This window comes from Blastocystis sp. subtype 4 (genome assembly GCF_000743755.1).
Source record: "Blastocystis sp. subtype 4 strain WR1 chromosome Unknown seqid_0007, whole genome shotgun sequence".
In the NCBI taxonomy this organism is placed as follows: Eukaryota; class Bigyra; order Opalinata; family Blastocystidae; genus Blastocystis; species Blastocystis sp. subtype 4.
In genome coordinates, this window is record NW_014569540.1 from 67,946 (window position 1) to 95,209 (window position 27,264).

General features: G+C 40.3%; 13 protein-coding genes across 13 annotated transcripts; 9 read left to right on the forward strand and 4 right to left on the reverse strand.

Annotated features, from left to right (window-relative positions):
* Nucleotides 1-40: 40 nt before the first annotated feature.
* On the forward strand, nt 41-1,510 carry JH06_0087 (hypothetical protein; the record flags this gene model as incomplete). Its single annotated transcript, XM_014674512.1, has 12 exons — nt 41-67; nt 93-164; nt 195-399; nt 431-480; nt 512-622; nt 651-776; nt 807-902; nt 933-1,009; nt 1,040-1,108; nt 1,139-1,316; nt 1,346-1,415; nt 1,446-1,510. The coding sequence occupies 12 exons, from the start codon at nt 41-43 to the stop codon at nt 1,508-1,510; spliced, it is 1,146 nt and encodes a 381-aa protein (XP_014529998.1).
* Nucleotides 1,511-2,073: 563 nt separating this feature from the next.
* JH06_0088 (hypothetical protein) lies at nt 2,074-3,223 on the forward strand (the record flags this gene model as incomplete). Its single annotated transcript, XM_014674513.1, has 4 exons — nt 2,074-2,171; nt 2,201-2,412; nt 2,442-2,509; nt 2,540-3,223. The coding sequence occupies 4 exons, from the start codon at nt 2,074-2,076 to the stop codon at nt 3,221-3,223; spliced, it is 1,062 nt and encodes a 353-aa protein (XP_014529999.1).
* A 218-nt stretch (nt 3,224-3,441) lies between these two features.
* On the forward strand, nt 3,442-3,780 carry JH06_0089 (hypothetical protein; the record flags this gene model as incomplete). Its single annotated transcript, XM_014674514.1, has 3 exons — nt 3,442-3,496; nt 3,527-3,623; nt 3,657-3,780. 3 exons carry the CDS (start codon nt 3,442-3,444, stop codon nt 3,778-3,780), a joined length of 276 nt encoding a protein of 91 aa, XP_014530000.1.
* A 225-nt stretch (nt 3,781-4,005) lies between these two features.
* Nucleotides 4,006-6,307, forward strand: JH06_0090 (hypothetical protein; the record flags this gene model as incomplete). The annotated part of the gene is given in 12 exon segments (XM_014674515.1): nt 4,006-4,031; nt 4,049-4,230; nt 4,368-4,523; nt 4,555-4,631; nt 4,665-4,796; nt 4,824-5,183; nt 5,221-5,307; nt 5,340-5,417; nt 5,448-5,530; nt 5,560-6,017; nt 6,083-6,192; nt 6,224-6,307. 12 exon segments carry the CDS (start codon nt 4,006-4,008, stop codon nt 6,305-6,307), a joined length of 1,833 nt encoding a protein of 610 aa, XP_014530001.1.
* A 40-nt stretch (nt 6,308-6,347) lies between these two features.
* On the reverse strand, nt 6,348-10,759 carry JH06_0091 (valyl tRNA synthetase; the record flags this gene model as incomplete). Its single annotated transcript, XM_014674516.1, has 17 exons — nt 6,348-8,206; nt 8,239-8,336; nt 8,367-8,625; nt 8,656-8,769; nt 8,800-9,164; nt 9,197-9,332; nt 9,363-9,449; nt 9,480-9,603; nt 9,638-9,812; nt 9,846-9,897; nt 9,918-9,952; nt 9,991-10,112; nt 10,146-10,226; nt 10,256-10,332; nt 10,354-10,487; nt 10,518-10,658; nt 10,689-10,759. The coding sequence occupies 17 exons, from the start codon at nt 10,757-10,759 to the stop codon at nt 6,348-6,350; spliced, it is 3,930 nt and encodes a 1,309-aa protein (XP_014530002.1).
* An 844-nt stretch (nt 10,760-11,603) lies between these two features.
* Nucleotides 11,604-14,391, reverse strand: JH06_0092 (hypothetical protein; the record flags this gene model as incomplete). Its single annotated transcript, XM_014674517.1, has 11 exons — nt 11,604-11,952; nt 11,983-12,047; nt 12,078-12,204; nt 12,235-12,539; nt 12,571-12,628; nt 12,669-12,904; nt 12,935-13,096; nt 13,126-13,296; nt 13,327-14,097; nt 14,133-14,251; nt 14,286-14,391. 11 exons carry the CDS (start codon nt 14,389-14,391, stop codon nt 11,604-11,606), a joined length of 2,469 nt encoding a protein of 822 aa, XP_014530003.1.
* Nucleotides 14,392-14,448: 57 nt separating this feature from the next.
* Nucleotides 14,449-16,189, forward strand: JH06_0093 (DNA primase small subunit; the record flags this gene model as incomplete). The annotated part of the gene is made up of 11 exons (XM_014674518.1): nt 14,449-14,593; nt 14,628-14,726; nt 14,757-14,905; nt 14,936-15,007; nt 15,039-15,119; nt 15,150-15,406; nt 15,435-15,625; nt 15,656-15,750; nt 15,781-15,895; nt 15,924-16,019; nt 16,050-16,189. The coding sequence occupies 11 exons, from the start codon at nt 14,449-14,451 to the stop codon at nt 16,187-16,189; spliced, it is 1,440 nt and encodes a 479-aa protein (XP_014530004.1).
* A 180-nt stretch (nt 16,190-16,369) lies between these two features.
* Nucleotides 16,370-16,937, forward strand: JH06_0094 (hypothetical protein; the record flags this gene model as incomplete). The annotated part of the gene is made up of 4 exons (XM_014674519.1): nt 16,370-16,555; nt 16,586-16,671; nt 16,709-16,808; nt 16,839-16,937. The coding sequence occupies 4 exons, from the start codon at nt 16,370-16,372 to the stop codon at nt 16,935-16,937; spliced, it is 471 nt and encodes a 156-aa protein (XP_014530005.1).
* Nucleotides 16,938-17,237: 300 nt separating this feature from the next.
* Nucleotides 17,238-17,622, forward strand: JH06_0095 (hypothetical protein; the record flags this gene model as incomplete). The annotated part of the gene is made up of 4 exons (XM_014674520.1): nt 17,238-17,262; nt 17,295-17,374; nt 17,407-17,492; nt 17,523-17,622. 4 exons carry the CDS (start codon nt 17,238-17,240, stop codon nt 17,620-17,622), a joined length of 291 nt encoding a protein of 96 aa, XP_014530006.1.
* A 2-nt stretch (nt 17,623-17,624) lies between these two features.
* JH06_0096 (queuine tRNA ribosyltransferase) lies at nt 17,625-22,473 on the forward strand (the record flags this gene model as incomplete). Its single annotated transcript, XM_014674521.1, is given in 21 exon segments — nt 17,625-17,821; nt 17,852-17,963; nt 17,994-18,112; nt 18,143-18,362; nt 18,393-18,568; nt 18,599-18,731; nt 18,762-19,067; nt 19,099-19,258; nt 19,289-19,451; nt 19,482-19,620; nt 19,651-20,180; nt 20,211-20,381; nt 20,412-20,480; nt 20,512-20,784; nt 20,798-20,933; nt 20,998-21,127; nt 21,159-21,214; nt 21,247-21,304; nt 21,335-21,436; nt 21,469-22,232; nt 22,264-22,473. 21 exon segments carry the CDS (start codon nt 17,625-17,627, stop codon nt 22,471-22,473), a joined length of 4,224 nt encoding a protein of 1,407 aa, XP_014530007.1.
* Nucleotides 22,414-23,537, reverse strand: JH06_0097 (hypothetical protein; the record flags this gene model as incomplete). Its single annotated transcript, XM_014674522.1, has 6 exons — nt 22,414-22,747; nt 22,778-22,917; nt 22,947-23,000; nt 23,031-23,225; nt 23,256-23,362; nt 23,393-23,537. 6 exons carry the CDS (start codon nt 23,535-23,537, stop codon nt 22,414-22,416), a joined length of 975 nt encoding a protein of 324 aa, XP_014530008.1.
* A 349-nt stretch (nt 23,538-23,886) lies between these two features.
* JH06_0098 (translation initiation factor 6) lies at nt 23,887-24,744 on the reverse strand (the record flags this gene model as incomplete). Its single annotated transcript, XM_014674523.1, has 5 exons — nt 23,887-24,252; nt 24,283-24,419; nt 24,451-24,489; nt 24,521-24,695; nt 24,721-24,744. 5 exons carry the CDS (start codon nt 24,742-24,744, stop codon nt 23,887-23,889), a joined length of 741 nt encoding a protein of 246 aa, XP_014530009.1.
* A 385-nt stretch (nt 24,745-25,129) lies between these two features.
* Nucleotides 25,130-26,720, forward strand: JH06_0099 (ubiquitin-like protein modifier-activating enzyme ATG7-like protein; the record flags this gene model as incomplete). The annotated part of the gene is made up of 4 exons (XM_014674524.1): nt 25,130-25,249; nt 25,280-25,712; nt 25,742-25,878; nt 25,908-26,720. 4 exons carry the CDS (start codon nt 25,130-25,132, stop codon nt 26,718-26,720), a joined length of 1,503 nt encoding a protein of 500 aa, XP_014530010.1.
* Nucleotides 26,721-27,264: the final 544 nt, after the last annotated feature.

Here is a 27,264-nt window from a genome sequence, read left to right on the forward strand (position 1 = left end):
TTCCTGAAACTCCCTTTCCGCACTCAAAAAAGAACGAAGAATGAGCGACTATGATTCAGATGTTGAAGTACTCCATTCGTTTCATCATATAGGCCCTTCGTGAGAGAGGAAATACGTTGTTGAAAGCAAAAGATTATGATGGTGCTATTCGATGCTACTCTGAAGTACAGCAATAGACTGTTGTATATTTGTAGGCAATGGAAGTGGATTCATACAATTCAAAGTTGTATAGCAATCGTTGTACTGCCTATCTATTGTTAGAGAACTATGATAAGGCTCTTGCAGATGCCACGAAATGTGTTTCTATTGATCCTGATTGGTACAAGGGACATGTACAAATGGGTTCTTGTTATATGGGAATGAAGGATTATCAGAGTGCTATCAAAGAGTATAAGAAAGGTTCATAGATTGAAAGGGTCTTCATATGTAGCGTTATCGTTGTCAGACACAAAGGATACAATTCAGAAATTGATTGACAAAGTCGAAAACACTTTCTTGTTATCAGAAATAGGCAATTGAAAAGGAATCTCAACATAACATCCGTTATAAGCTATTTGGAAATGCTGTTAAGACAATGCAAACAATCGGAAATCTACTTCGTGTTTTCATCCTTATCTTGAATGTACTATTGATGTCTCCTGTTTCCCTAGATTGTTGCAATGCTTCCATTCCCAGCATTGTTCAAGAAGGTTACCTCACTGTACTTCGCTGTTTATCTCTCAATTGTTCTGATTCATGTCTATGAGTCATATGGAATGCCTGTTTTCCGTACCTATGTGCTAATTGAATCGAATTATAATATATAGTACTGGAAACGTGTGGCTTCGGATTCGATTGTTCAGTACATGATGCCTCTTATGATTTTCCGGAATACGCGTCTAATCCCTATGGTAATGATGCTAGTAAGTGAATATAGCTCTTGTCATTTCTAGATCTCGTTAAGTCAATTTGCCTCGATCATGATCTTTGTTCGTGAATCGCTTGAAATTGTGAAGCCTTCTCTTCTAAAGTTTCACTTTCATTCTCCTCTCATGTATAGGCGTATTTCGGACGCAATCAACGCTGCTATGGCCAAGTACATGCCAGAACAGAACTGGTCTCAACGAACGTGAGCATTTATTGTAACCTTCACTTCTAGTCCTGCAGAAAAAGAGTACTTTATGAGAGAAATCTTTGGCTTGGCATCTGCCTCCTTAGAGATTTGGTTGTTACCAATGTCGTTGCTTCTTCTGAAGCAAGGTGTCTACGGACTTGTGGGTATCGTAATGATGTATCAGTATTTGTTAATTCGTGTAACGGTGTCTCCCCATGTCGCAGTAGGTACTGAGAGAATTATGGACTGTAGACTGCCCTGAGAAGTATTGATGTATCGCTAAATCGTCTTGTCTATCATCCACGTTGTCCTTTGTTCATCCGTATGGACTTGAGATGGACCTGATTTCTAGGAAATGGGTACTTGTGGATCCGCGAAAAGATTGTAAGCAGTTACCGTAGTTCTCTGAATGTGTAATTACTCCTGGGTTGTTGTTCTGTTTGTTCATTCTTCTTTGTACATTCCGTGATATTCTCCAGAATCGCAATTCATGCCAGTGCAGATTCACCAGACACCTAGGGGAGTTCGAAGATATCCTCGAAAGGATAATCACAGAATGAAACATGTTGTATCATTTATTTTCTTGTTAGTATGTACTTTGCCTCTATTCTATGCAATATTACAATCAAAGTCGTTCATTCAGAGTGATCTCCATGGAGAGAATATTCTTCATATTATTATGGGTATGGTTAAATACTTCCATCTTTTGTATAGCCAATACCGTCGCCAGTATCAATTCGTTAAATGCGACTCAGTGAGAACCCTGGTTTAGAATAGAAGAATCCATTTTTGTTCCTAGTTCACTTTTGTGTTTCTGTTGGTGATAGTTCATGTTTGTATCAACATCCAAGTCTGGCTTTTCTTGTTGCAAAAGGATATCATTGTTCAAAAGGTTATTTCGACCTGTTGGGATTGTTGGTTTACCGAATGTGGGGAAGTCAACATTATTCAATGCATTAACGAAATCAGAACTAGCAGAAATGGCAAATTATCCATTCTGCACAATTGATCCAAACAAAGCAGATATCCTTGACGATTTCCTCTGTAACTGGAAAAATGATTTCTTTAATGATCCCTTGTGTCTATTCCAGATCCTAAATTGGACAGGCTGGCTTCTATTTGTCATTCTGAGAAGACTGTGTATGATGAGATGCAATTCATCGATGTTGCGGGGTTAATCAAAGGAGCACATAACGGAGAAGGGCTGGGGAACCAATTCCTAAGCACTATTCGGCAAGTGAGTGTAATTCTCCAGGTAGTCCGTTGTTTTGAAAATAGTGATATCCTGCACGTGAATAACCGAATCGATCCATTGGATGGTATAACTAAGCTGTTGTATTGTCAATAGACATTGAAACAATCAATTTGGAGTTGCAATTGGCTGATTTAACCCAACTTCAGAAGATGCATGATAAGGTGAGCCTAAGCAGATTTGTTGATGGTTAGTTGGTGTCAAAATCGAGGAGTGGAAGTACACCCAAGGTGAAACAGAACCTTCAGATTATTGATAAGTGCATCAGCACCATTGAATCAGGAAAGACTTTGACTTCTCTTACATGGACGAAAGATGAGCTCCCAATCTTCAAAGGTCTCCAACTTCTTAGTGCTATCCCTACTTTGTATATTCTGAATACGGACAATGAGTCGGCAGCAACAGGAAATGAATTCACTAAACGGGTTATTGATTCTCTAAATACTCCAAATTATGTGATCATGTCAGTTCAATTGGAACAAGAAAGTACACTATTTGGAGATTCAAAATCGCAACTTGAATATCTCAGCCAGTTCGGAGTGAAGGAAAGTGCATTAAACAAAGTCGTTTCTGCTTGCAGTCGTCTTTTAGGGTTAAATACGTTCTACACTGTTGGAAGAAATGAAGCACGAGCTTGGCATACGGAGAATGGGTCCACAGTAACTGATGCAGGAGCACGAATCCATTCTGATTTCAAAACCAAGTTCATAAAGGCAGAAGTGATGCACTATGACGACTATATTAGGCTTGGAGGAGAAGATAATGTGAAGAAGGCTGGGAAATTATTCATCGAAGGTCCAGGATATATCTGTCAGAATAATGATATTCTATATTTTTATGTTAGAAAATGGATTGTTTGTTGTTTAGATTCATTATAGATTAAGAATAAACTGTTTCCATAAGGAATCGAACCTGTAATTTCTTAACAACAGAGAATAGTCACCACTCATTCGACTATTGGTGCAAGTCGGATAACTCAAATTGACAGTATTTGAGAAATCCCAATATCGTTTATTTGTGTTTATGGAATCACTGAACTCACATTATGGATTCATTCTAAATTCGTGAGGGCTTGGAGAGTGATTTTATATGTTAGATGGAGAACAATAATACTAAGGTTGAGAATCAGGTCCCTTCAGAACCTGTGGAAGGTAGTAGTTGGTGGTTCTCCTAATCAATAGAAAAAACGACGGAGCGTTTGTGCTATATTTGCCAGAAACCTGGACATCTTGCTCGCAACTGTCCAGAGAAGGATAATGCTCCTCAAGAGGATGGCAAGTGATTTGTGACTGGAATGACTTATGTATATAGGAAGGAACATTTTGTCCCTAGACGCCGTGGTTTCCGCCGTCCCCGTCGATGTTTCAATTGCGGTGAGACCGGACATGTGTCGAAGGATTGCCCCAAGAAGGTGACACCTGAAGAGGAAAAGTGACTGTGATGCATTGGGCTCATAAGTAGGGAGGGTGCTCCAGAAGAGGTCGTGGAACCTGAGACTAAACCTGAAGAGCCTCAAAAGCCTTCAAAGGGATCTGAGAAGCCCAAGACTGATGAAAGAGTTTGCCGTCTCTGTAACAGACCTGGCCATATTGCTCGCAATTGCCCAACGTAGAGATTTGTTTTCATTCTTATTTGTAGGAGAAGACGTCGTTTCCACTATATGAATGCATGGTATGTCTTGGAGGAGTGGAATAAACATTTAGTTACAGATGTCTTCAGCCTGGTCATGTCGCTCGTGACTGCAAGAATGAGATTGTTTGCACTCGTTGCGAGCAGCCTGGTCACCGAATGAGAGAGTGCAAGAATGAACCTATTTGCTACAAATGTAAGCAGGTAGGACACATTTCGAGTCAGTGCCCTAATCCTATGGTCTGCTACAATTGTGGTGAAACGGGACACAAGAGAAGCGAGTGCCCGAAGGCTAAATCTCAGGAGTAACATTGTTTGTTATGGAATGAATAATGAACCTGTAATCAATGATAGATTGGACTTAGAATTAGGTCCGTATGTGTATTGTGGGAGAAACAGGAATCGGGAAGTCAAGTCTGATTAAGTACCTAACAACTTCCAATTGTTGTCTCTCGAGAGACCAGAAGGCACTTATTACCCAGTGGGATCATATAATAACTGGAAAAGACTGTCAACAGCGTTTTCTTATCTGGGAACTGAGCGGAAAGAGTACGTCAATCTTATCTCTTTTTATCTACAGTATGTCAAGATTCAATAGCAACTTTGTATTATGCACAAACACAGATCATCATCCTTGCTTATTGTATCAACTCTTTTGTATGAATTAATAAGGTAATACTTACTGCATAGGCCTCGTATGAGTTTGCAAGGACTATTTGGAGAACTATCAAAACGGCAACAATTCACAATCCAACACTTGAAATTGTGTTTGTAGGTCTCAAAAGTGATATGGATGAAGAACGCGAAGTATCCATTCCTGTCGTTCTCTATCTTTTGTATTATTGATAGGAAGCACGCCTTTTTGCTACAACAAATCAGTTTCACTTCTATGAGGTGTCAATCCTCTCAGGAAATGTGATTCAAAAGTTGCAAGCAGATCTTGTAACATTACTCAGTACCACAGAAGCTCAGCAGATGAGTCTACAGATCCAGGCATGTGCCTTGCATTTACAGTATCGTCGACTTAAATTGAGGGGAAAGGACTGTAATAAGCAATTGGAGAATATTCAGGATTTACTTCGACGTAATCAATACAATATCCTGTACTACAAGAGTAATGAGACTCAACTCTCCCAAGAACTTGAGAAACTGAAAGAACGTTACTTTCAAGTGATTTTTAAGAATGATGAAGATACTTATCGTTTCTTTGTATCATAATTGCTGTAGTAGTATCATGTTTCCTAAGAATTCTCCAGAACATGTTCTCATAGCAGAGCCTTATCGGACCAAAGAACGATTTACTCTCCTAGATAGTAAGATCGGTGGTTTACCAGTATTTCAATACTTTGCTATTATAATTCGTAGTTATGGTTTACGGAGATTCCAAAGTCCTATCCATTTCTGTGTGGTAGTTGTGGGAATGAAATGGTCCTTGCTGTTCAAGTTCTTATTTACTAATGTACTCAAAAGTAGTTGTATGAACCAGATTCAGATTTGGATCGAGTATTGTATATCTTTTGCTGTCCCTCCTCCAAGTGTCAGTTGACTTCAAAGGGGTAGTTGACTTGGTTGTCTCTCAGTCTAGCTGGAAATGTATTCGACAACAACAACCTGTTCCAGAAGAAAAGGAGGACCAGAAACCAGTCAAAGCTAAACAGCCATCGAAGGGACTTGGATTATCTTGGGACTTTGGATCATCAAACTCCACTATGGAAGATGATATCATGGCGATGTTAACGAAGATGGAAGCCAAGAACTCAACAAAATCTAAAGTCACTGAGACTGTAGAGACAACGATAGAATCACCATCGATCGCTCCCGGAATCGCTATAACAGATGCATCTCGGGTTCAAGTCTGTGAATACTTTTTAGATGTGAGTTTCTTGAGTAGAAGTGAATTTAAGGTGTTTGAAGAGCCAGAAGAGAAGAAGAAGAAACCAATACGTATTGAAGTGGAAGGAGTGATGGAAGGTGAAGGAATGGAGGTTTATGACCATGATAAGAGCATGTCCAGACTCTTGAAATTCAATTCTGTCATCAAGCGTAATCCATCGCAGGTTCTGAGGTAAAAGTTAAGAGATGTGTAGCATCTAGAATCGCATATCCAGGAGGAAGCCCATTGTTCCCATCAAATGAACGACTCCCTACTATCCCTCGTTGTGCCTGTGGCTCGGATCGTGTTTTTGAAGTTCAGCTGTTACCTACCTTGCTCTCGTTTGTGAATTTAGAGGATGAAACACTCGACTTAGCGCAACTTAAAGATGACAAAGAATGGTCATCAATCTTCATCTACACTTGTTCTAATCATTGTGACCATCAAGAAGAGGTTGTAATCGTTCTTTCTTCCTTCTCTGTTTCTTAACAAACATATCCTTAATCCGTCTTGGCAAGTTCTTTGAAGCGTTCAATAGAATCTTGGATCTTCTTCACCTCCTCTTTCAATTCCTCCAACTTCTTGGCATCTCTCTGTTTGATCTCCTCGGGTACCTTCACATATGCTTCCACACCCATCTTACCCTCTAATTTCTCCTTCCGATTCTGAACATCCTTCAACTGATTGCTCAGCTTTGTAATCTCCTGAGCGAAGTCCACCAGACCCTGGAGATTGACCAGCACTGTCACCTTCGTGTTGATGTGCTTCACAGCACAACTGTGAGGGAATGAAGCATCCGTACTCACAATCACCTCACCTGCCTGAGCCAATGTCTTGAAATCAGCAGCCAACTCTCTCAGCGTGCTAGCTGTCTCCTCATCAGTAGCAGCCAAATAGAACGTAGGATTATTCTTCCGTGTGAGATTATAATCCGATTTCAGTGAACGAGCCTCATGCACCATTTGATCCAACAACTCCATCTTCTCCTCCAGACCTAGATTTGTCCACAAAGGATTCTCTACTGGATAAGAGGCGAGCATGATTGACTCAGGGAACTTGAAACCAGGTCGTGCAGTAACTCTCTGCCACAACTCCTCTGTTATGAAAGGCATCAAAGGATGAAGCAAACGTAGACCATACTCCAAGCAGATAAACAGAGTCATTTGAGCCTTCTTCTTGGCTTCCAGATCATTACCATTGATAACTGGTTTGATCATTTCGAGATAACGATCACAGAGCGTATACAGCCAGAAATTGTAGGTTTGTGTGGTTACATTAGCAAACTCATACTCTTCAAAGCTCTTATTACAAGCAGCAGCTGTCTGAGAAAGTTTGGATAAGATCCACTGGTCGCGAAGAGCCAGTGTCTTAACATCCAACTTCTCTATTTCTTCTTGTGTCGCACTGAAACCTTCCAGATTCATCAATCCAAACTTCACTGCATTCCATAGCTTATTACAGAAATTACGATAACCAATCACACGCTGAATATCCAGGTTAATGTTAATGCCTTGAATGGTATAAGCTAACAAGCCAAATCGCAAAGCGTCTGTTCCACACATTGGAATACCATCAGGGAAGTCCTGACGCTTGCCTTGAGAAGCCTTCTCAACTTCTGATCGATCCAAATTACCATGACGAATCTTCTCAAGCATTTCCTCCAATGTACATCCATTGATCACTTCCAAAGGATCAATCACATTACCCAAAGACTTGCTCATCTTACGACCATACTTATCACGAATCATAGCATGCAGATACACTTGACGGAATGGCAATTTATCTGTCAGTTCTAACGACATCATTACCATACGAGCTACCCAGAAGAAGAGGATATCATGGCCTGTCTCCAACAACGTGGTAGGGAAGAAGGCCTTCAAATCATCCGTTTCATTAGGCCAACCAAACACCGAGAATGGGAACAAACCACTTGAGAACCATGTATCCAACACATCTGGATCTTGTTCAACACGAATTGACTCCACTGGCATGTTGACCTTCTCCGCACCCTTCTTCACAGCTTCTTCTTGATTGTGAGCAGCTACCCAAACATCGTTATCAATCCACTTCTCTCCATCCTTCACCAATACCTTGTAGGCAGGGATACGATGACCCCACCAGAGTTGACGACTGATACACCAATCATGAATGTTCTCCAACCAGCGATACCATGTGTTGACATGTTCCTTAGGCATGATCACCAATTCACCCTTCTTCACAGCATCCACAGCTCGTGCAGCCATCTCCTTACAATCTACATACCACTGAGGCTTCAGAAGAGGTTCCACAATATCTCCCGTACGAGTACAGATTGGAATCTGCATTTTGTTGTCCTTCTTACCAACATACAAACCAAGCTCTATTCATAATCTCCATCTCGTGATCACTCACTCTTCAAATCCTCCTCCAACTTCACACGCACATCAAAACGCATCATTCCCGTGTAAGGTGCTCCATTCTCATTGATTCGACCATCATCACTGATCACACTAGTAATTATCCACTGTCTCTTTCCTCACTTAATGAACTCCAGATTGTGTCGCTTACCACACTCAAAATCATTAGGATCATGAGCAGGTGTGATCTTCACAGCTCCTGTACCAAAGTTCATATCAACCAGAATAGGATCACAAATGATAGGAATGCGACGATGGTTGATCGGGTGAATCACATACTTCCCATGGAGATGCTTGTATCGAGGGTCATCTGGATGAACAGCCACAGCTGTATCACCCAGCATCGTTTCCAAACGAGTTGTAGCCACTACAATTTTCTCATCTATCATTCATTCCTTTCCCTAATGTCAACCTGAATTCTCCACTGGATAAGCAAATTCGGTGAGACAGCCAAACTCATAGAGATTGTCACCATGACCAGGAACCTTTCTCAATGTGCGACCATCAACATCAATGTACTCAACCTCTAGTAATCAATCCTTCCTCTCTTTCCTACCGATATCCGAAAGAGCGGTACGAAGGTTACAACACCAGTTCACCAACCGTCTGCTTCGGTAGATCTTCCCCTTCTCAAACATACGTACGAATGCTTCCTTTACAGCTGCAGTAAGGTTTTCATCCATTGTAAAGGCCTCTCGACTCCAATCTACGGAGGTACCGAGGCGACGTAGTTGATGTGTGATGTTGTTTGCATAATTACGCTTCCACTCCCACACCTTCTCTACAAAGGCCTCACGACCTAGATCATGGCGAGTTTTCTGCTCATCCTTCATTAGTTGTTTCTCCACGACCACTTGTGTAGCAATTCCGGCGTGATCGACACCAGGAACCCAGAGAGTCTCACAACCACTCATACGTCTCCTATCAGATTATTCCAGCCTATCATTGCTCACCAGCGGACAATGGCATCTTCAATAGCATTGGTCAATGCATGACCGAGATGAAGACTACCCGTTACATTGGGAGGAGGAATGACCATAACAAACTTCTTGTCTTGAGGTAGGTTCATAGCACGCTTAGCGTCAGCCTCTACAACTCAAAGGAACAAAGAATCCGTACTGCAGAAGCCAGACTGTTCCCACCACTCTCCCCAAGCAGCCTCCACTGCATTAGGGGCATAAGTAGCTGCCATAGGCTCTGATAGATCTACTAATCAAAACTCCTTAGGACATGAACCCTTCTTCTGACCTTTAGGGGTCTTGTTTACAAAAACAGGCTCTTCAGGCTTCGTCTTTTCAGCTTTCGTCTTCTTCTCGGCCTTCTTTTCCCCTGCAGCAGCTCCATTTCCCTTCAGTCCCCACTAAAAACGATGATATCGTCTCTCTACATCCTACGGCCTTCATCTTCTCCTCCTTACTCATCTTAGGCTTAGCATTCTTCTGTTTTGCAAGCTTCTTCAATTGGCTCTTCGACATCTCTTTGGGTTGTTCCGTTGTGGCTTCGGCCGAAGGAGCAGGGTTCATCTCCACTTTCTGCTCAGGAATGGGAGTATTTGTGTCAGGATTTGTGCTATTCGATGAGAACAACTCCTACGAACATTACGTTTCCATCAACTGTCCAAAACAATTCTGTTTAATCAACTTGGAATTGGTACCTAGCTCCAGAAAAAGCCACGAAAACTCTTAAGAGTCCCGCGGTTTTCATTTTTCCTAACCAAACACAGAAGAACCCAAACTATGTTCTATACGGATAATTCTTGTAAAATTCAGGGAGATATTCAAGAAAATATCTATCTAGCTTCGATAACAACTTAGAGGATTTCTCCAAACCCAGGCGAGAACGCACTTCATCCATTTCTGATTCAACACTCTAATCCAGTATTCGTGGATACTTCTAACATACACTACAATGCGTCGAATGGAGTTCTTTCTGCTCATAAACCATTATTTCTATTTCACCAATCGAATAGTTTGTCACATCCGTCTTTGTCTCAATCCTCCAACCAGATATACTCTGTTTAGATCCTTTGTAGGGATTAATCGAGCATTATCGAGGTCGATCTTTGTATGATCATTTCTACAGTCACTAGCTAAACAGAACACTTACAAACGATACGATGTCCGAGTAGTTTCAATAATGGCAAGCGGTTGCAACAATCCAAGCTTACTATCGAACGTCGGATGGCCACTGAAGAACTCATATTCGTCTAATGCTTTTGAGATATCCTGTTTTCCTTCGCGTTCCCTGATGATTCATACAGATTTCATTTCATACACATAATATGTGGTTCCCATCCCGACTAAGTGGTCTGGATCCACTTTAGGAATATTTCCAGACTTCAATTCCCAAGTTTCTTGTCTCTGTCGCAACCAAACATTGTGAAGGGCCAGTTTCTTGTCTTTAAAGTCGTAGTATCTACTTCTCATCTATTAGCAAATAAAACACGTATCAAGAAATGTCTTTGTTCCTAGATATCGTGCATTACACTGGGAAAGTGACTTCGCAATCACTTCCATTTTGAATATGAATTTCTGCTCAATCTATATAGGATTTTCCGAAAGAATTCTCACTTCCAGTGCCGCCATAACAAAACATGTCTGTGAACATCGAGACTCTCAATAAGCCATTGAAACGGTCACCTTCTCCTACGATTCCTTTGAATGCTATACCGTACGATAGTGGTAGGTTATTGAATCTAGGGAGGACAATAATCGCCAACGGAGTTTAACAGAGTAACTTTGTGGATTTATCATTTGATGTTTGTAGAACAACCCGAAAGATGCTTATGTTGGGAATCGAGATTCTCGCTCATCATGAGAAAGAAATAGAAGGGTGAATGATGACAATTGAATTCATGGAGTAGATTCGAAGATTATGTGTCCGAAGGACGGACAGTATGGCTTCTATCATGGGATAAATAGTAGAACAGATCGTGTGCGGGAAAGACATTCAACGTAATCCGGTGGCTTATTTGGATTATCGCTATTGTATTGAATGTCGTAGATCCTGTCAATGATATGTGTCTCATTGATGAATAGATTATTTCGCTATATCTTGGAATTAGGAATATTTCTATCGGAAAAGTTGTAGTCTGGCTATCTTTGTTTGCTCTTTTCTTTTCCATAGTCTTTGCTTTCTCTGTAAATGTTGTTTTAAGTGCAGTTTGTTTAGTTATCGTATCTTTTAATCGCATTCTTCATCTATAGAACCTTGTGTTGCGAATTATTGCCTATCAACAACGTTTCGGTTATGGCGTATTCACTGGTTCTAGGGTATTCTCTATCATTTCGTTCTGTTCTCTGGGTGCGGTCGTACTCTTTGAAGTGATAGATGAAACAAGAAACAGCTGTAAATAGATAATTATATTATGTTATGTTTCTTCATTGCCTCGATAAACTTGTTCGCATATTCCTCAGGAAAGACATTAGTTCCAACCATAACACCTGCTCCCTCAATAGCATGATAATCAGACCCACTACTACAGAATAACTCATGCTCTTTAGCAAAAGAGGAATACAGAGATGTACCAAACTCGTTTCTTCCTTCAGGAGGGAAGCACTCAAGACCATCCACTCCAAATCGAACAGCATCTTCACAAACATGCAATGGATCCAAGCAGAGCCATGGATGAGCAACTGCAGCCACACCTTGATACGAATGAATTAAGTCAATGGCTTGCTTTAAGTCATATAACTGAAGAGGTTCATAGCTACGAATGAAACAGGTATCATACATGTACAAGGGGGCCTTATCACCCAAGAATTGATCGAAAGAATCTCGAAATCCTTTCGAATAGCCTAACTCCTTTCGGTTAATCAACTACTACAATTCTACAACTAAACAATCTGCGATGATAGGTAGACTCGGTGCACTTTGTTTTGCTTTCTCTTCAATCATTGAATATGGAACTGGATATCCAGCTGTAGCCATTTTTGAAAGGATTCGTTTGCATCGTTCCACTCTATTCCTAATTTCAATTCCATTATTATACCTTGTCTTGAATACAAATTTGTTGAGATAATCTTGAAAGGAATGGAGATTAGATGTAGATGGGAAGTATCCAGTGACATGAATTTGCTTTTCGGATGAAGAAAAAGAAGACATCTCAATTCCAGGAATAATCGTCATTCCCTCATATTCGAAGGATTCAAGTTGCAATACTCCATTGAATGTATCATGGTCCGTAATAGCAATGTATCGGAGTCCTTGTTCCTTGCAGCGATGAAGAAGCTCCTTGACAGGAAGCCTTCCATCTGACATACAGGTATGCATATGAACATCTATACGACAAGGATTCTATAATTCAAGTTCATTCCAACCAACGAACCATCGTTCGAACAAACATGCAGAAAGGACTACCATTTAACCCAAGTTGGGTTCCCCAACTCTTATTTCATCGTTGCAACCATATCATCAATTTTCAACATCATGTGGACATACTCTGAAGCCTGATGAATGGCACTGCTACTGACCAATAACGGCTGAATCACTCCTTGCTTCAGCATATCGCCAATACAACCCTTCTTTACATCAATTCCAGCATATTTCTCTCCAGCTAGATGACGCTGACGCAGTTCTGTCACAATACTGATCGGATGCAAACCAGCATTCTCAGCCAATGTGTATGGAATGATCTCCAGTGCTTCGGCGAAGGCACGAGCCTACAAATCACCAACATCGTTAGTACTCACAATGTAGCGATCTGCTCCAGTTAGAGTCTGAATCCATTTCTGGAATTCCGCATATACCTCCGATTCTGGAGCTCCTCCTCCCACTGTCAAGAACGACTTCTTCACAAGACAACGTACCACACACAAGGCATCATGAAGTGAACGCTCTGATTCGTCCAGCACCTTCCATGAATCTCATTCCATAAGCCTACCAGTTTATTACTGCCACGCAACAGAAGAGACACTGTCTTTCCAGGATTAGCAACGCCAGTAATCTTTGTAATCTTTCGGCCCTCCAAATCAACTTCCTCCACGAGATCCGCATGGCCCAACTTGTCTTCAGTGAATGAATCAATGTGCGCCACAGGACGACAGCCCAAGGTCTATGAGTAATACGACACTAAAGTTAATACGCGAGAGATAAATTCAATGTCGTCTCGCTCAATGTCACTAATGACCATAATCTTCAACTTGCTTAGGAAATGCAAACTCAACTCGTTTACGGCATCTCGAAGAATAGATTTCTGCACAAGAATCACGTTACAACCTGTCTTCTTGATCTTCTTGCACATCTCCAAAATGTACTTTCGTTCCTCACGAAGAAGTCTGTCCATTTGCGTATAATCATTAATAATCACCTTGTTATCAATATCTGTCTTGGGAGCAGACAGATGGAATTGCACCAATCCGATCTTTGCATTCACCACACGATTCACTCCAAGGATACTGGTGTCACTAGGTTTCGTAAACACAAGTCCGTCCACCAATTCACTATCATCAATGGTTCCACCTAGTTGCTTTACAATATGAATATCGCGCAAATCCACTTGATGATGGGTAAGGTCACTCACACGCAGAACCGAATCAACGGCAATTGGAGCAAGGATCTGAGAGTTATTGCTGACAACCTTCGAAGAAAGCGATGTAGTTGCAGCTCGGATCAAGTTATCGCGATCATCCAAAGCCACAGGAATGGACATGCCACTAAGGATTTCTTCTGCCTTTTCAGAGCATCGGAGGAAAGCATCTGCAATTGTAGTTGAGTGGATACCCTTTCCAAGGAGTTTTGTACAAGCATCGAGAAGAGCACCAGCAAGGACAACTACACTCGTTGTTCCATCTCCAGCTTCAATATCCTGTGCTTTGGATAATTCGACGAGCATTCGGGCAGCTGGATGCAGAACCTACGAACAGTAAGCATAAGAAGTACATAACATACTTGAATTTGTCCCAAAATCGTTGCACCATCATTTGTAATCAGAACTTCGCCCTTCTCGGCCTGAATCATCTTATCCATTCCACGGGGTCCCAAACTCGTCCGAATTGCATCAGCAACAGCTACGTATGATGAGAAGCAAAGTGAAATAATCACCTTTTGCTGCAACGATATTTGACATACGAACGTCTCCCTCTTTGGAATCAGCACCTAATGTCTCTCCCTTTGCTTTTGAATTATCGACTGGCTTGGTTTCTGACATCTAAACAGTAACCTTCTTGGTGTATTGATTTTTTCCAAAACCGTTATCATTTTGCATATGCGTAATTTCCAGATCTTTTGGAACCTGGAGAACGCGCTTGAATCAGTTGCAGATATTGCATCATTCCTCCTCAAATTCCCTTTAAACAAAATGAACCGAAAGAAGGAATCTCATAATTGCATACACCCGATCATGTCAAGTCGTATGAGGATTTGAACTGTGAGCTTATGATATAGAGAGAAGAATCGGAAAGGAACTGGAAGGTGAACCATCAAAAAAGGTGAAAGCAGAATCTACTGAAATCTTTGATCTTGACATACTTCGACATGTTTATGGTTGTGTTGGTTGTGTTGGTTCATTTGTAGAAACCCTATTTCCTGCAGAGGAGTTTATTCAATGGCTAACTTATGCACATGGAGATAACCTATCGGTAGCTGAAGATTTAAAGAAACGAGAGTTGTCTTTTACACTTCCTGGGGATATTTACTGTCGGTATCAAGGTTTTGCAAATGCTGTATGTGTTCGGAGGATTTACGACACATAGGAAGAACTGAGGAAGCAGTTGGTAGCTCGGACGCCTATCAAGATTGATATCGGCGCCATCTATTCGGAACCAGTAGAACTAAGTATTGTATTTGATATTACAGATGTCGAGAAAGGATTTTAAGACATTCAAACCCATGTCACGAGAACTCATCTTTGATATTGATATGGATGATTATTCTCCAGTAGTAATAGCATTGATATCTTAGAAATAGATCCGTCATTGTTGTGAAGGGGCGAATGTTTGTGAGAAATGTTGGAAGTTCATGAATTATGCATTATTGGTTCTGAAGACGATTCTCACCAAAGAGTTCGGTTTTAAACATATTCTCTACGTGTTTTCCGGTCGTCGTGGTGTTCACATCTGGGTGTGTGATCGCAGTGCTCGGGAATTAACTGACAGTCAACGCAAAGCAATCGTAGATTATCTATCGTTTTCAAAGATAAATCAAAAAATCGATTATTCTCTAAGGTGAGATTGTAGTTGAGAATTCACTCAGAGAGGCTGCAAAGCAATTGCGTCCATTCTTTGAAGAAGTCATGATTAACACTAATGGACAAGATGTTCTTCGTTATGACCCTTCTATCGATGACATGAATGTGAAAGGAGATTCTATGGACGCATTGTTACAGAAGTTCAGTCAACAGCGATTCTTCCCTCTTTTAGAGTGTCTTCCTTCCAATTTCACTAGTTTGGATTGGTTTTGGTGTTGATTTCAAGAACAGAAGAGTCAAGAATTGAAACGAATTCTAGTCGATAGCATACAACCCGAAGATAAATGGAAACGGATTGAGAAGCTTTTATCCTCAGATGGAGTTGGGATTTCATTATCAAGTTATTCTTAGTATGATACCATTGAGAAGATCATTCTTACTTATACGTATCCACGACTCGATAAGAATGTCTCTCTGCTGCGTCACCATCTTCTTAAGAGTCCATTCATTGTTCATCCAAAATCTCGTATGAATGAGTTGAAAGTGAAGAGTAGATCGGTTCTGCTGTCCAATTGACCCAGATCAGGTAGAGTCTTTTGTCTTTTCCGATGCTCCGTCTATGGATGATATCTTTGAGAATCCAGAATCGTGTAGGTGAGAAGGAAGTGTATTCTGTATAGTACAGAAGTATAGGGACTGTGTGGAGATGTTCAAAACGAAATTCTTACGACCTCTTCAAAGAGACTATAATATTGAAGATGGAATTGCTCGTGGTAAGGCAGCGAATGCAGAGGAAGAGTTTTGGTGTGTTTGTTGGTAATACCTATTATTGGAATTCAAGAAATCGTGTCAACTTTTGGTATTCCACAAATCTGCTGCTAACTCAACATACCAAAGAACCAAAGAATGAACATGGAAATGCATGATAGCAACCCCCAAGTGGATGCTCTTCGGGAGAAAATAAGTCTTGTTAGAAAGTGAGATCGTTTCGTTGTTGATCATGTACAGGTTATATACATACTATATCGAAAAGACCATCAATTATCCATTGTATCGATGGGTTGTTTTGGTTCTGATGATGGCGTTGTATGTGAAACGTATTCTCTCAACACATGGTTTCTATCTCATTTCGTATACTCTTGGGTTGTATCTTTTGAATCTCCTTCTGGGTTTCCTGTCTCCTCTTGTGATGTTTCAGGTTGTTGATCATGAATAGGATGTCTATGATGATGATACAGCAGAGCTTCCTACACGTGATGCAACGGAGTATCGCCCTTTCATTCGTCGTGTTCCGGAATTCAAGTTCTGGTCCTTCTCATTTTAAATGATTTATACATAGGAAGGAAAGTATGCAGGCCGTTGTTTTGTGTTTCTTCCTGACCTTCATTCCTTTCTTGGACATTCCTGTATTCTGGCCGATTTTAGTGATGTATTTCTTTGTAAGTCAGTTTTTGTTGCATTATGAGTAGATGCTCTTCTTTATAACGATGCGTGATCGAATTGCCCATATGATTCGATACCGCTACCTCCCATGGTCACATGGAAAGAAACGATATTCAAGGGATTAGGAGATTAGTTGCTTTTCTTTGTTCTCATGTAACTAGCTTTTCTAAGATGAAGATGAGTTGATGAAAATGGATATTAGATCAACAAGACACATCACAGCCTTGGTGGAGCACAATACCATCAATTGTGTCTAGAACCAATAGGATTACCTAATTATTGCAAATTCCCGTGATATATGATCATTTACCAAACAAACCATAGTGAGTTCATCGAGCTTATGCATGTTTTGATTTGATTTTTAATTTTCTTAGTAACGTACTGCCATGAAAAAAACAATCTTTCTCTTTCTAATTCTTGGGTGTATGGCGGCTGATGACATTACTCTAGGTTGATATTCATATGGAATATATCACTCATAGGATTGTTTGTATCGAAGGCAGCAAAGCATTCATCCAATTCCTACTGTAAAGAGGGTTTCTACTATGAGATTGCTGCTCAGGTTGAAGGCATTATTTAGAATATCATTCATAGGTTGCAACAGAAAGTGTGAACTCAGATCCCGAATTGTTAGGAGACCGAAAGCTTGTGTTAGATGTCCGTGATATCAAGAAGGATCGGTACATGAAACAAGTTCTACTGATTCGTAGTTATGAGACTCTGAAGGCAACGAATGAGATTATTATGGATCACCTAGAGTCCAATGCTACGTCTCCGCTAGCTGCATTGATAGGAACGTCAGATGAGTAGGGATGTTGGAAGTGATTGAAGCTAGTTATCTGAATGAATTGGTTCAACTGTCTGCACTTCAGTACTCGATACCCCAGATCTCATTTAAATCTCATTCCACTGATTTGAGTCAAGTTACTGAATATCCCTATTTTTGCCGTCTTTCTGCTTCTCAAGATCTTGTTGCCACTTCTCTGTTGAACATCATTCAATATTACAGGTAGTTGAGGATATCCTATCTCACATCCAGATGGCAGCGATTCAACGTAATTGCTGCTGACGACAGTGACGGTTCCAATGCAGTAGAAGAGTTACGAAAGGCAATAGAGCGAATGCCTCAAGAATTCAGAGAGTACATAACTGTTATTGAATCATTTCTCTCTGATTCATAGTTTGGCGCTACCTTGCGATATCCCTCTCACATGGTTCTTCCTCTCTCAGAGAGTGATAGTGAGCAACTCGATAGTATTCTTGAAAGTATTGAGAAGACTGGAAATCGAATTAATATATTGTCATTCCCGTGATTCTAAATGATAAATAGATTTGCTGATCCTTTACAAGCTTCAGCCTTCTTGTATTCTGCCAGTCAACACGGTATGACAGGTCTGGGTTGGGTGTATCTGGGAACTGACTGGAATACAATTTTGACATACGCAGGACTGCCTATAGAGTATCGAGATACAGTGCAAAAGGCGATGGATGGAATGGTTGGAATTAGTCCATTTCTCGAGAAGAATGCAGGACTTCTGGATAAGATAACCGTGAAATATTGTTGATTGGATGATTGTTAGGCGTATGTGGATCGTCATCCTGAGATACAGGAGAGTGCTGAGGCTTTGTGTGGTGAACGTATTGTATTCAAGCGAGAACTGTTCCCTGAATACATCATTGTGGTGTATGATTCAATTATCACTGCAGCTAAAGGAATTCAGAGTGTTCTGGAAGTAATGCCGAATGCAACATTTGCGTAGGAGTGATGAATGAAAATAATTGAAAGTGAAGCAGAAGAGCGACAGTTATTATACTCGAAAATCCTTAAAGTCAAGTTTGAAGGTGAATCTGGTTATGTGGAGTTTGATCCTAATGTTGGTGATCGTCTTCCTATCAAGATGGAAGTAGTGAATATTTATGTGAGGAATGAAGACTTGATTCATAATTAGCATGGTCAGATTGTAGATATTGGTGATATGGACTTCAAGAAGGCGAATAATTACAGTTTCATTGTTGATAGTATTCCGCATTGGCCAGGTGGAGGTACTGCTGTTCCAACAGATCGTTACGATGAAGCTGAAGAGTATCTCGCGTTATATATGGTACTAACATTACTATGGATGGCTATTGCTTTCATTTTTGGTGCTTTCTTAGAACGATGGAAAATCCATCGTCTTCCCGAGAGTGGAGCCGTTGTTGTTTTTGGTATTATTGCTGGTCTTCTGATTCGGGTTGTAGGATCTCGAATGTCGTCTGTATCCATTGAATTTGTAATTTCATATGTAGACTGCAGTATTTGATCCCAAATCTTTCACTCTAATGCTTCTTCCTATCATTATCTTTGAGAGTGGATATAATATGCAAACAAAAGGAGTATTCTTCAAGAATATTGGAACTATTCTTATTTATGCTATTTTTGGGACTCTTTTTAGTGTCCTTCTTACAAGTATATAACAAAAATATGAGTTATTTTTAGCATTGGCATTAGCAGTTATGTTTCATTTTCACTTTTTCCCAGGTATCGATTTTTCAGTGATTGAATGTTCCATCTTTTCAATGCTTATATCGGCTACAGATCCTGTATGTACTCTTGCTCTCTTTGGTACATTATCTGTTGAACCGATGTTATCAATGCTTGTGTATGAATACTGAAATGAAATGAGGTTTAGATATGGAGAGTCTGTGATTAATGATGCTGTATCAATCGTTGGATTCAATACCATGTCGAAGTTCTTATTGATCCCTCTATCGTTCAAAGCAGTAATGGAAGCGATTGGTACTTTCATAATTCTGTTTATTGGTTCTGCTGTACGTCCAATGTATGATCATCAAATCTAGATACTTGGAACAGTAACAGCTTTGCTCTGTTGTCTTATTCTCAAATGGGTTCATTTTACTTCAGCTGTGATTGAAACAATTCTTGTCTTCCTTACTGCCTATATCGCATTTGAACTTACGGAATCTCTCGAGTTATCAGGAATCACAGCAACTTTGGCATGTGGTATTACAATGAACTATTTTGGCCTTCGGAACTTATCAAAGTCATCTCAAGATTTCTCTCAACGAGCTGTCCAAGTTGCTTCATCATTAGCAGATACTCTAATCTTCTTCCAAATTGGTGAAAATGTGTTTTTAACAGAAGATTTAAAAGATGTCCCTTGGAAACTTGTATTTAGTGTTTATCTGATTGGTGTAGTGGTTCGTTGTATTACGATCTTTGGGTTTACATATTGTATCAACCTGAAACGTACAAAATCCAAGATCTCTTTGAACAGTCAAATCATGATGGTTCATGCGGGTTTACGAGGAGCAATGGCATATTCTCTTGCTGTTATGTTCCCATCCCACAATCAGAGTATTGTTACACGGTATGTATTTGAATCGTCCTTTCATTTCAGAGTCACCATATGGATTGTAATTTTAACAATCTTCATACAGGGTTGTACAACCTATGATCTGCTTCATTTCCTTCATATTCCTCTTAACTGTAATTATTCTTCGAATAATCAGTCTACTAAGAAACGATCGATTATGGCAACAGATGGATCTAGAGCCGCCTGGATCCTGGGGTAAATTTGAGTATAGAGAATAATGAATAGTTTCTTTGATCGATATGTGATTCCATTCTTCACGAAGGATCAGAAACAGATTGAAGAACCATTGCTGAGGTAAGTCTGGTTAAAGGCATTTGATTCTTAGTCCTGGTGACATGGAAGTTGTTATGAGGGATTCATTTATGACTCCTCGTGAGTCTTATATGTCTGTTTCTTCTTCTGGACGACACCTTACTCCGTCTGTTACATGTGTGGTGAAAGGAAAGGATGGAAAGGCAACAGTACATAATGTTGCTAATGTGGAAGCAGATGTCGACTTCGATGATAAGGATATGTTTGTCATCTCGGATAATGATGTGGAAGAGAGTATTCGTGGATCGAATATGGAAGTCACTCGGCAATCTTTATCTTCTAATTTGTCAATGAGGCAGTTGCATTCGCTTGTTTATTCAACATAGTTTTTGGAAATGGTTCATTCCTTTGACTCAATCTCTTATCACTCTTGTTCTAAAGGTTCCAAACATGGTTAGGTCCATTCAAGTTTCAATTATTACACTTGTTGCAAGAGTATATTCCTTTTTGGGAAATGTCAGATCAGGTGATTTGTTCATAATATTAATTAACTTATCAGACAATGAAGCATGATACACCTGCACTAGTGTTTGACATTGTGAAGAAATGGAACCGAGCTCGTGCTTCTGTTATGACCCTTCGTCATGGCCCTGTGCTAACACCTGTATTTATGCCAGTTGGGACAAAAGGTATCGTATAGCTGTGAAATCTCACTTGTAGGAACAATCAAGGGACTTACACCCGACCAAATGAGAGATCAGCCTATGGACTGCCAAGTAAGTATTTTATTAGACTCCTAAATATGTAGATTCTTCTTGGCAACACATATCATCTAAGTAGTAAGCCAGGAGCTCAGGAAGTGGCAGGTAAGACAAATAGATATCTTGTTTATATAGATTTTGGAGGACTTCACAAGTTTATGCAATGGGATCGGAATATCCTGACAGACAGTGGTGGGTTTCAAATGGTATCGTTGTTGGACCTTGCAGAGATTACAGGTTGGAATGAAGAACGGTCTTGAGTCTTGTAGAGAATGGCGTTGTTTTCCAACATCCTGCAGATGGTTCCAAGTTAGTTTTACGTCCTGAAGATAGTATTCATTATCAGAACTTAATTGGAGCAGACATCATCATGGCTCTAGATGATGTCGTTCACAGTTGTACTGATGACGACGAACGGTTTAAAGAGGCAACACATCGTACCATTCGTTGGTTGGATCGTTGCATCGCAGCTCATTCTCGCAAAGATGAGCAGAATCTGTTTGCTATCGTTCAAGGCGGTTTAGATGTAAGTGAAGGAGGTCTTCGTGATCAATGTCTTCAAGCTTTCCTCGCTCGAGATTCACAGATACCTGGATATGCAATTGGTGGTTTAGCAGGAGGAGAAGACAAAGAGTCCTTCTGGAAAGTGGTAGAATGTTGTACCCGCCAGCTCCCGGAGAATAAACCACGATATGTGATGGGAGTGGGTTATCCTTTGGATATTGTGATTTGTACTGCGTTAGGAGCTGACATGTATGATTGTGTATATCCTTCTCGAACGGGACGATTTGGAACAGCAATGGTCCCATGGGGACTATTAAAATTAAAGAGTCAGGCCTGCAGTACAGATTTGAATCCAATTGACCCAGAATGTACATGTGAGACATGCAAGGTGAGATATGAACGAATTGTTTATTTTAAGCATTATTCACGTGCTGCTCTTCATCAATTATGCAAGAATGAAGCATTAGGAGCTTCGTTAGTAACCCAACACAATTTGCATTACATGATTCACTTTATGCGTGATATGCGGGTCCTATGATCATTTATCAAATCATATTTAGATGAGTATAATTGAAGGACACTTTGAGGAATATGTTCAACAATTCATGAAGAGATATTTCCCTAAAGGTGATTACCCTACTTGGTGTGTAGAAGCACTTCAAGTAGCTGGAATTCATTTATTATGTCTTGTTTGTAGAAAACACGTTAAACTAAATAATACTTTGGATAAAGATATCTTCATGATAGTCAATCCGAGGATCAAGCGATAGCAGTTCTTGAAACTTATTAAAATCAATGACAGCTTCCTTCTTCTCGTTAATCGATACACAGGGTCGGAAGGTCATATTGAACTCAATGTCTTCAGCAGTATAACTGTACCGTGCTTGCAAAGAGTTACTTGTAACTGACTCTGTTCCTTCAATCATAACACAGATCTCAAGATCATCTCCAATAAGATGATTCCGTAAAGCAGATTCTGTGATAACTGGTTTCATTGAGGCTGCTGTTGAGTTAAATTGGGATGAGCTTGGACGAAGTTCATCTCTATGATTCATATGATGCAATGACTAGTACAAATCAGATTGTTTCGATCCACGAATCTCCGTGGAATTCTGACCTTCACTCGAAATGTCGGGAAGAGGCGTCTCTTTGCGGAGTTGCATTTCTGATTGAATGAGTGGATAAAGCGGCGAATCGGCATCAATGTGATGAATCTACAATAAACTAGAAGAGGAATGATCACAATTACAGCAGGCAGAAATAGTAACAGAAAACCTCCTAACTTATCGTCTGGATGCTAGAAATCATATGTATTTGACTGTAGTACATCAAGAGACATATAGGTAATCTGATAGGGAATACCAGCTGATGCATTCACAGTTTTCTGGACACAATAACATGTAACGTGACTCTCAATGAGTTGATGCTTACGTCGTTCACAAACTTGAAACATAAAATACCATTCACCATTGACTTCACGAATAACAGCTTTCTTACTAAAGATGATTGAACGTGCACGAGTCTGAGAATGAAAATAAGGATCGATTCTTACAAGAGCTCGACTCAAGCGAGCATAAACAACACCGATACAAAAGGAATTCATTAGAATGGATTGCATCATTTCTCCGTATAACAGAATGAAGGCCACGGGTTGATCATCTATTCATAAGAAACATACCATAGCACAACTGAAAGAAATGTCAGTAACAGTGTATCCCACAGTTGTAATTGTCTCCAAACTGATAATTGCGGCGTTCAAAAAGCAATGAATATCCACAAAACCTTTGTCTCGGAAGATGTAGAACAAAAGAGCCCAGAAAAGAATTGAGACCATGTACTACAACATATACCAAGATAACTAACCATACAGCAAAAAGAATAGATAGAATAACCGTCCTTGTAGATAAGGAGGCAAAGGAATGAAACCAATCATCTTTATAAGCATCTGACTTTAAATAACCTGTTTTCGAGATATTAAATGTTCCTAACAATAATAAACGCACCACCAGCAAGAGACCATTTGATCGTTCATCTGTTCCCTTTCTGTCGATGAATCGCGCACTCTTTCTTTTACTTGGCTGTAGAAGGGGTTCACGAGAAGGTATCATCAATAGTGAATATCCGCATCAAACAACAAAAATCGGCTCTATTTTTGGCACTTGAACAAACAATGATTAAAAAGACTAGTACATATCCTCGAACAAGTAGTTCTTCATCGAGTCCATCACATTGGTCTGACCTCCACCCAACTTGAAGATCTCTTCCACCACCGTAATCTCCGTTGAAGTGGTGTCCAAACCACAGAATGCAGTCCAGTCATTTGCCACCAGACCCGCTCCAATAACATCCGAACCACGATTCACAGTTCCAGCTACAAGAGGGACCTGAAGAAGAGACGAAAGCTCTTCCTTCTCAGCCATCGAGGTGTTGGGGTGAACCAACCCTCCTTGATTAGTGAACACACAATAGCTTCCCACAAGTGCGTTTCCAGCAATAGATTGTCTAAATACTTCCACGCCTAGAACATCCGAAACGATTTCTTCTGTTTCCTAGAATCACAGAGATGGAAAGAAGAGTACACGATCCAGATCGGTGTGGAGAAGGGCCACATGATCATTGCAAGCAATAAGATTACCCAGAGACGATAGTCGTTCGTCAATACGCTGAACAACCACCTCGTCTGGAAGAGAGTTTCGGATGTGTTGAAGCTCAACATCTAGGAATTAAAAAAAACACTAAATGGCCACCAGTTGTAGAAATGGGAAGAAGAAGACCATTCTTATTTCCTATTCCATCAAACATCATAAAAAGACCTACCAACAGTCACCCGACCCACAAAACGACAACCAGCAATTGATGTGTGAACTACGGGAATATGGTCCGCAAGTTCCGTTTCAAATGCTCCATAGAAGTTTTCCGACCCTCCTCTACACACCAAACAATACTTGTTGGTGAGTTTGGAAAACACACCAATATCGTTACTTCCTTCGAACTGAACACCTGCAAATGATTTTCACATCAATTTGTATACGAATAGCCATCTAATCAACCTATTAAGCAATGAATGAAGGGGTTGGGTTAATTGCGCCGAATCTGGATATGCCTATTGTTGTCCCAATTCTCTCAGCGAAGAGATTGTAAGTGAAAGTTAGTGTACCGTGGCTTTCTACCACCATTAGATGGATCTTGTCATCTTCACCTATCATCATGTCCAGTTTCCTTCAAAATGGATGCAGGACAGACGCTGAAGTATGAGATAAGAAATAGAGTGACTTTTGATTCGTAGTATCTTCATCTAGTCATTCAAGATGATTTCTTTCTCGAATTAGGACGTCGAAAGAAGGAGATCTATGGTGTTGACAGCAAGCACATTGTTGTGGATCGATCTTCTCTCAATACTAGTCTATTAGCGGAGTGATTACTCCCATGCAACGGAGTCCAACTCTCTCACTGACATCCAAATCGTTTTCTTCTTCTATCCAATCAACAATTGGTCGATTTGAGACTGAAATGAAAGGATTTCTGACAATCTATAATACTCGAAATGTATCATTATTTATGTGAAATGTTGATTAGGAATATGAGAACTGTGTGAGTACGATGGAGGAAGAAGTGAATGAGGTCTGGCATCATTTACAAGATCCTCCTATATTCTTCTTGCATGTGTATGCAGAGTTGAAAACGAATCAGTTCGATTACAAAGCTCATTTTCCGTGTTTCTCTCCTTCCCATCGTCTCACTTTCACATGTAACAGTATCCTCAACGACATTTCGAATCAACTTATTTACGATGACTATGGACAACAGATGTATCCCACAACACTTCTTGAAAATATTATTACCTATCACTATTATTCAGCATTCGAGCGACTAAAAGCTGATAAGGATATTTCTCTTCCATTTACTTATCCATTTCGACTATTTATCCGACAGAAGAAACAGTTGACGATGCGTTGTCTGGTGATTTCAATGATATTCACACAATGTGTGGATTCTCCTGCTTCTATGAGTAAAGTGTTGATGAGGATGTCGAATTAGATGAAAATGGAATTGACTCTGGATGTGCACGCGGTCATCGTGTAGTAGAGATCGAAACAGAGGATCGAATCGTCCAAAAGGAAGCCATGCAATTCAATATCCAGTTGATGAAGTGGAGACTCTTTCCTACACTCAATGTACTTCGATTTTTCTCTATATGATGTAGGACCCTTTGCTTGCTACGATGAAGGTTCTACTGATTGGAGCAGGTACTCTTGGATGTGCTGTTGGTAGAAATCTGATTGGATGGGGTATTCATCATATCACCTTTATAGACAATGGAATCGTTTCTCCATCCAACCCTACCCGACAATGTCTTTACACTTGGAAAGATGTCCAAAGACATGGAAGCCAAGCTAAGGCACAGATTGCAGCAGAAGCCCTCCAAGCAATTAATCCAGCATGTTGTAGCCAAGGTTTACAAATGACAGTTCCAATGCCTGGTCACGCGACAACCGAGGCTACAGCCAGTAGACAACTACAGGAACAGATTCTCCAGGTCTGTGATGTGATTGACGCTCACGATGTCATCTTCTTAATGACAGATTCCAGAGAAAGTCGCTGGCTTCCCTCAATTCTTTGCTGCTTGGCCCATAAACTCTGTATCAATATAGCTCTTGGAGGCGACTCCTTATTAATTCAACAGTATGGATTAACACCTGAGGAATTCCAACGTCATGGATTCACGGATCCTCAATTATCCTTGCACTCCTTGCTTGATCCCCAAGCTGCCAAAGATGTCACCATAAATAATAGTACTTCAAATGCCTGTTACTTCTGTACCGACGTATTAGGACCATCCAACTCACTAACTGATCGATCCCTTGATCAGATGTGTACCACAACAAGAGTGGGCCTTTCCTATATTGCCTCAGGGCTTGCAGTTGAACTACTGATCAACTATATCCATCTGGACAAAGAAAAGGGATTAGGTCCAGCTCCAAGTCAAGTTAGAAATACTTGTTGTATGCTCCTGTAGATTCGCTTTAACCTATCCCAGCTGCAATTCACTCCATACAGAGGTGAACCGTTTTCAAAATGCTCATGTTGCGGAGAATCAATTCAGAAGTGTTGCAGAGATCGTGGAGTCGACTTTTTGGTGAAGTGTATTCAAGACCCTGATACTATTCAAAAGGTATCAGGTCTATCTTCAATCACAAAGACTGTAGATACCGAAAGCATAATGGAATTAAGTGATTGATTCTTTGTTTCTTTTTCAGAAAGAATCGCGGATTTTAATTTGATGGGGTAATGGGTCTTCTCTGTTTTAGTTTCCTATATAGTATTCCGATATGTCCAGGGTATATTTCATGATACCAAATAATCCTGTTCGAGCCAAGAATGCCTGTGTAAGTTGTTGTTGCATGAATGTCCTTTGGAATGGGTTGAAGTTAGAACCAATTTCGTGAGTAATTATACTAACCGTGTAATAGTCCCCAGTCTGTTATTCTGAAGCAGCGTCGTGATGCTGAGTTGAAGGCTGCCGCTGAGAAGCTTGCCGCTGATATTGTGGCTGCTGATAA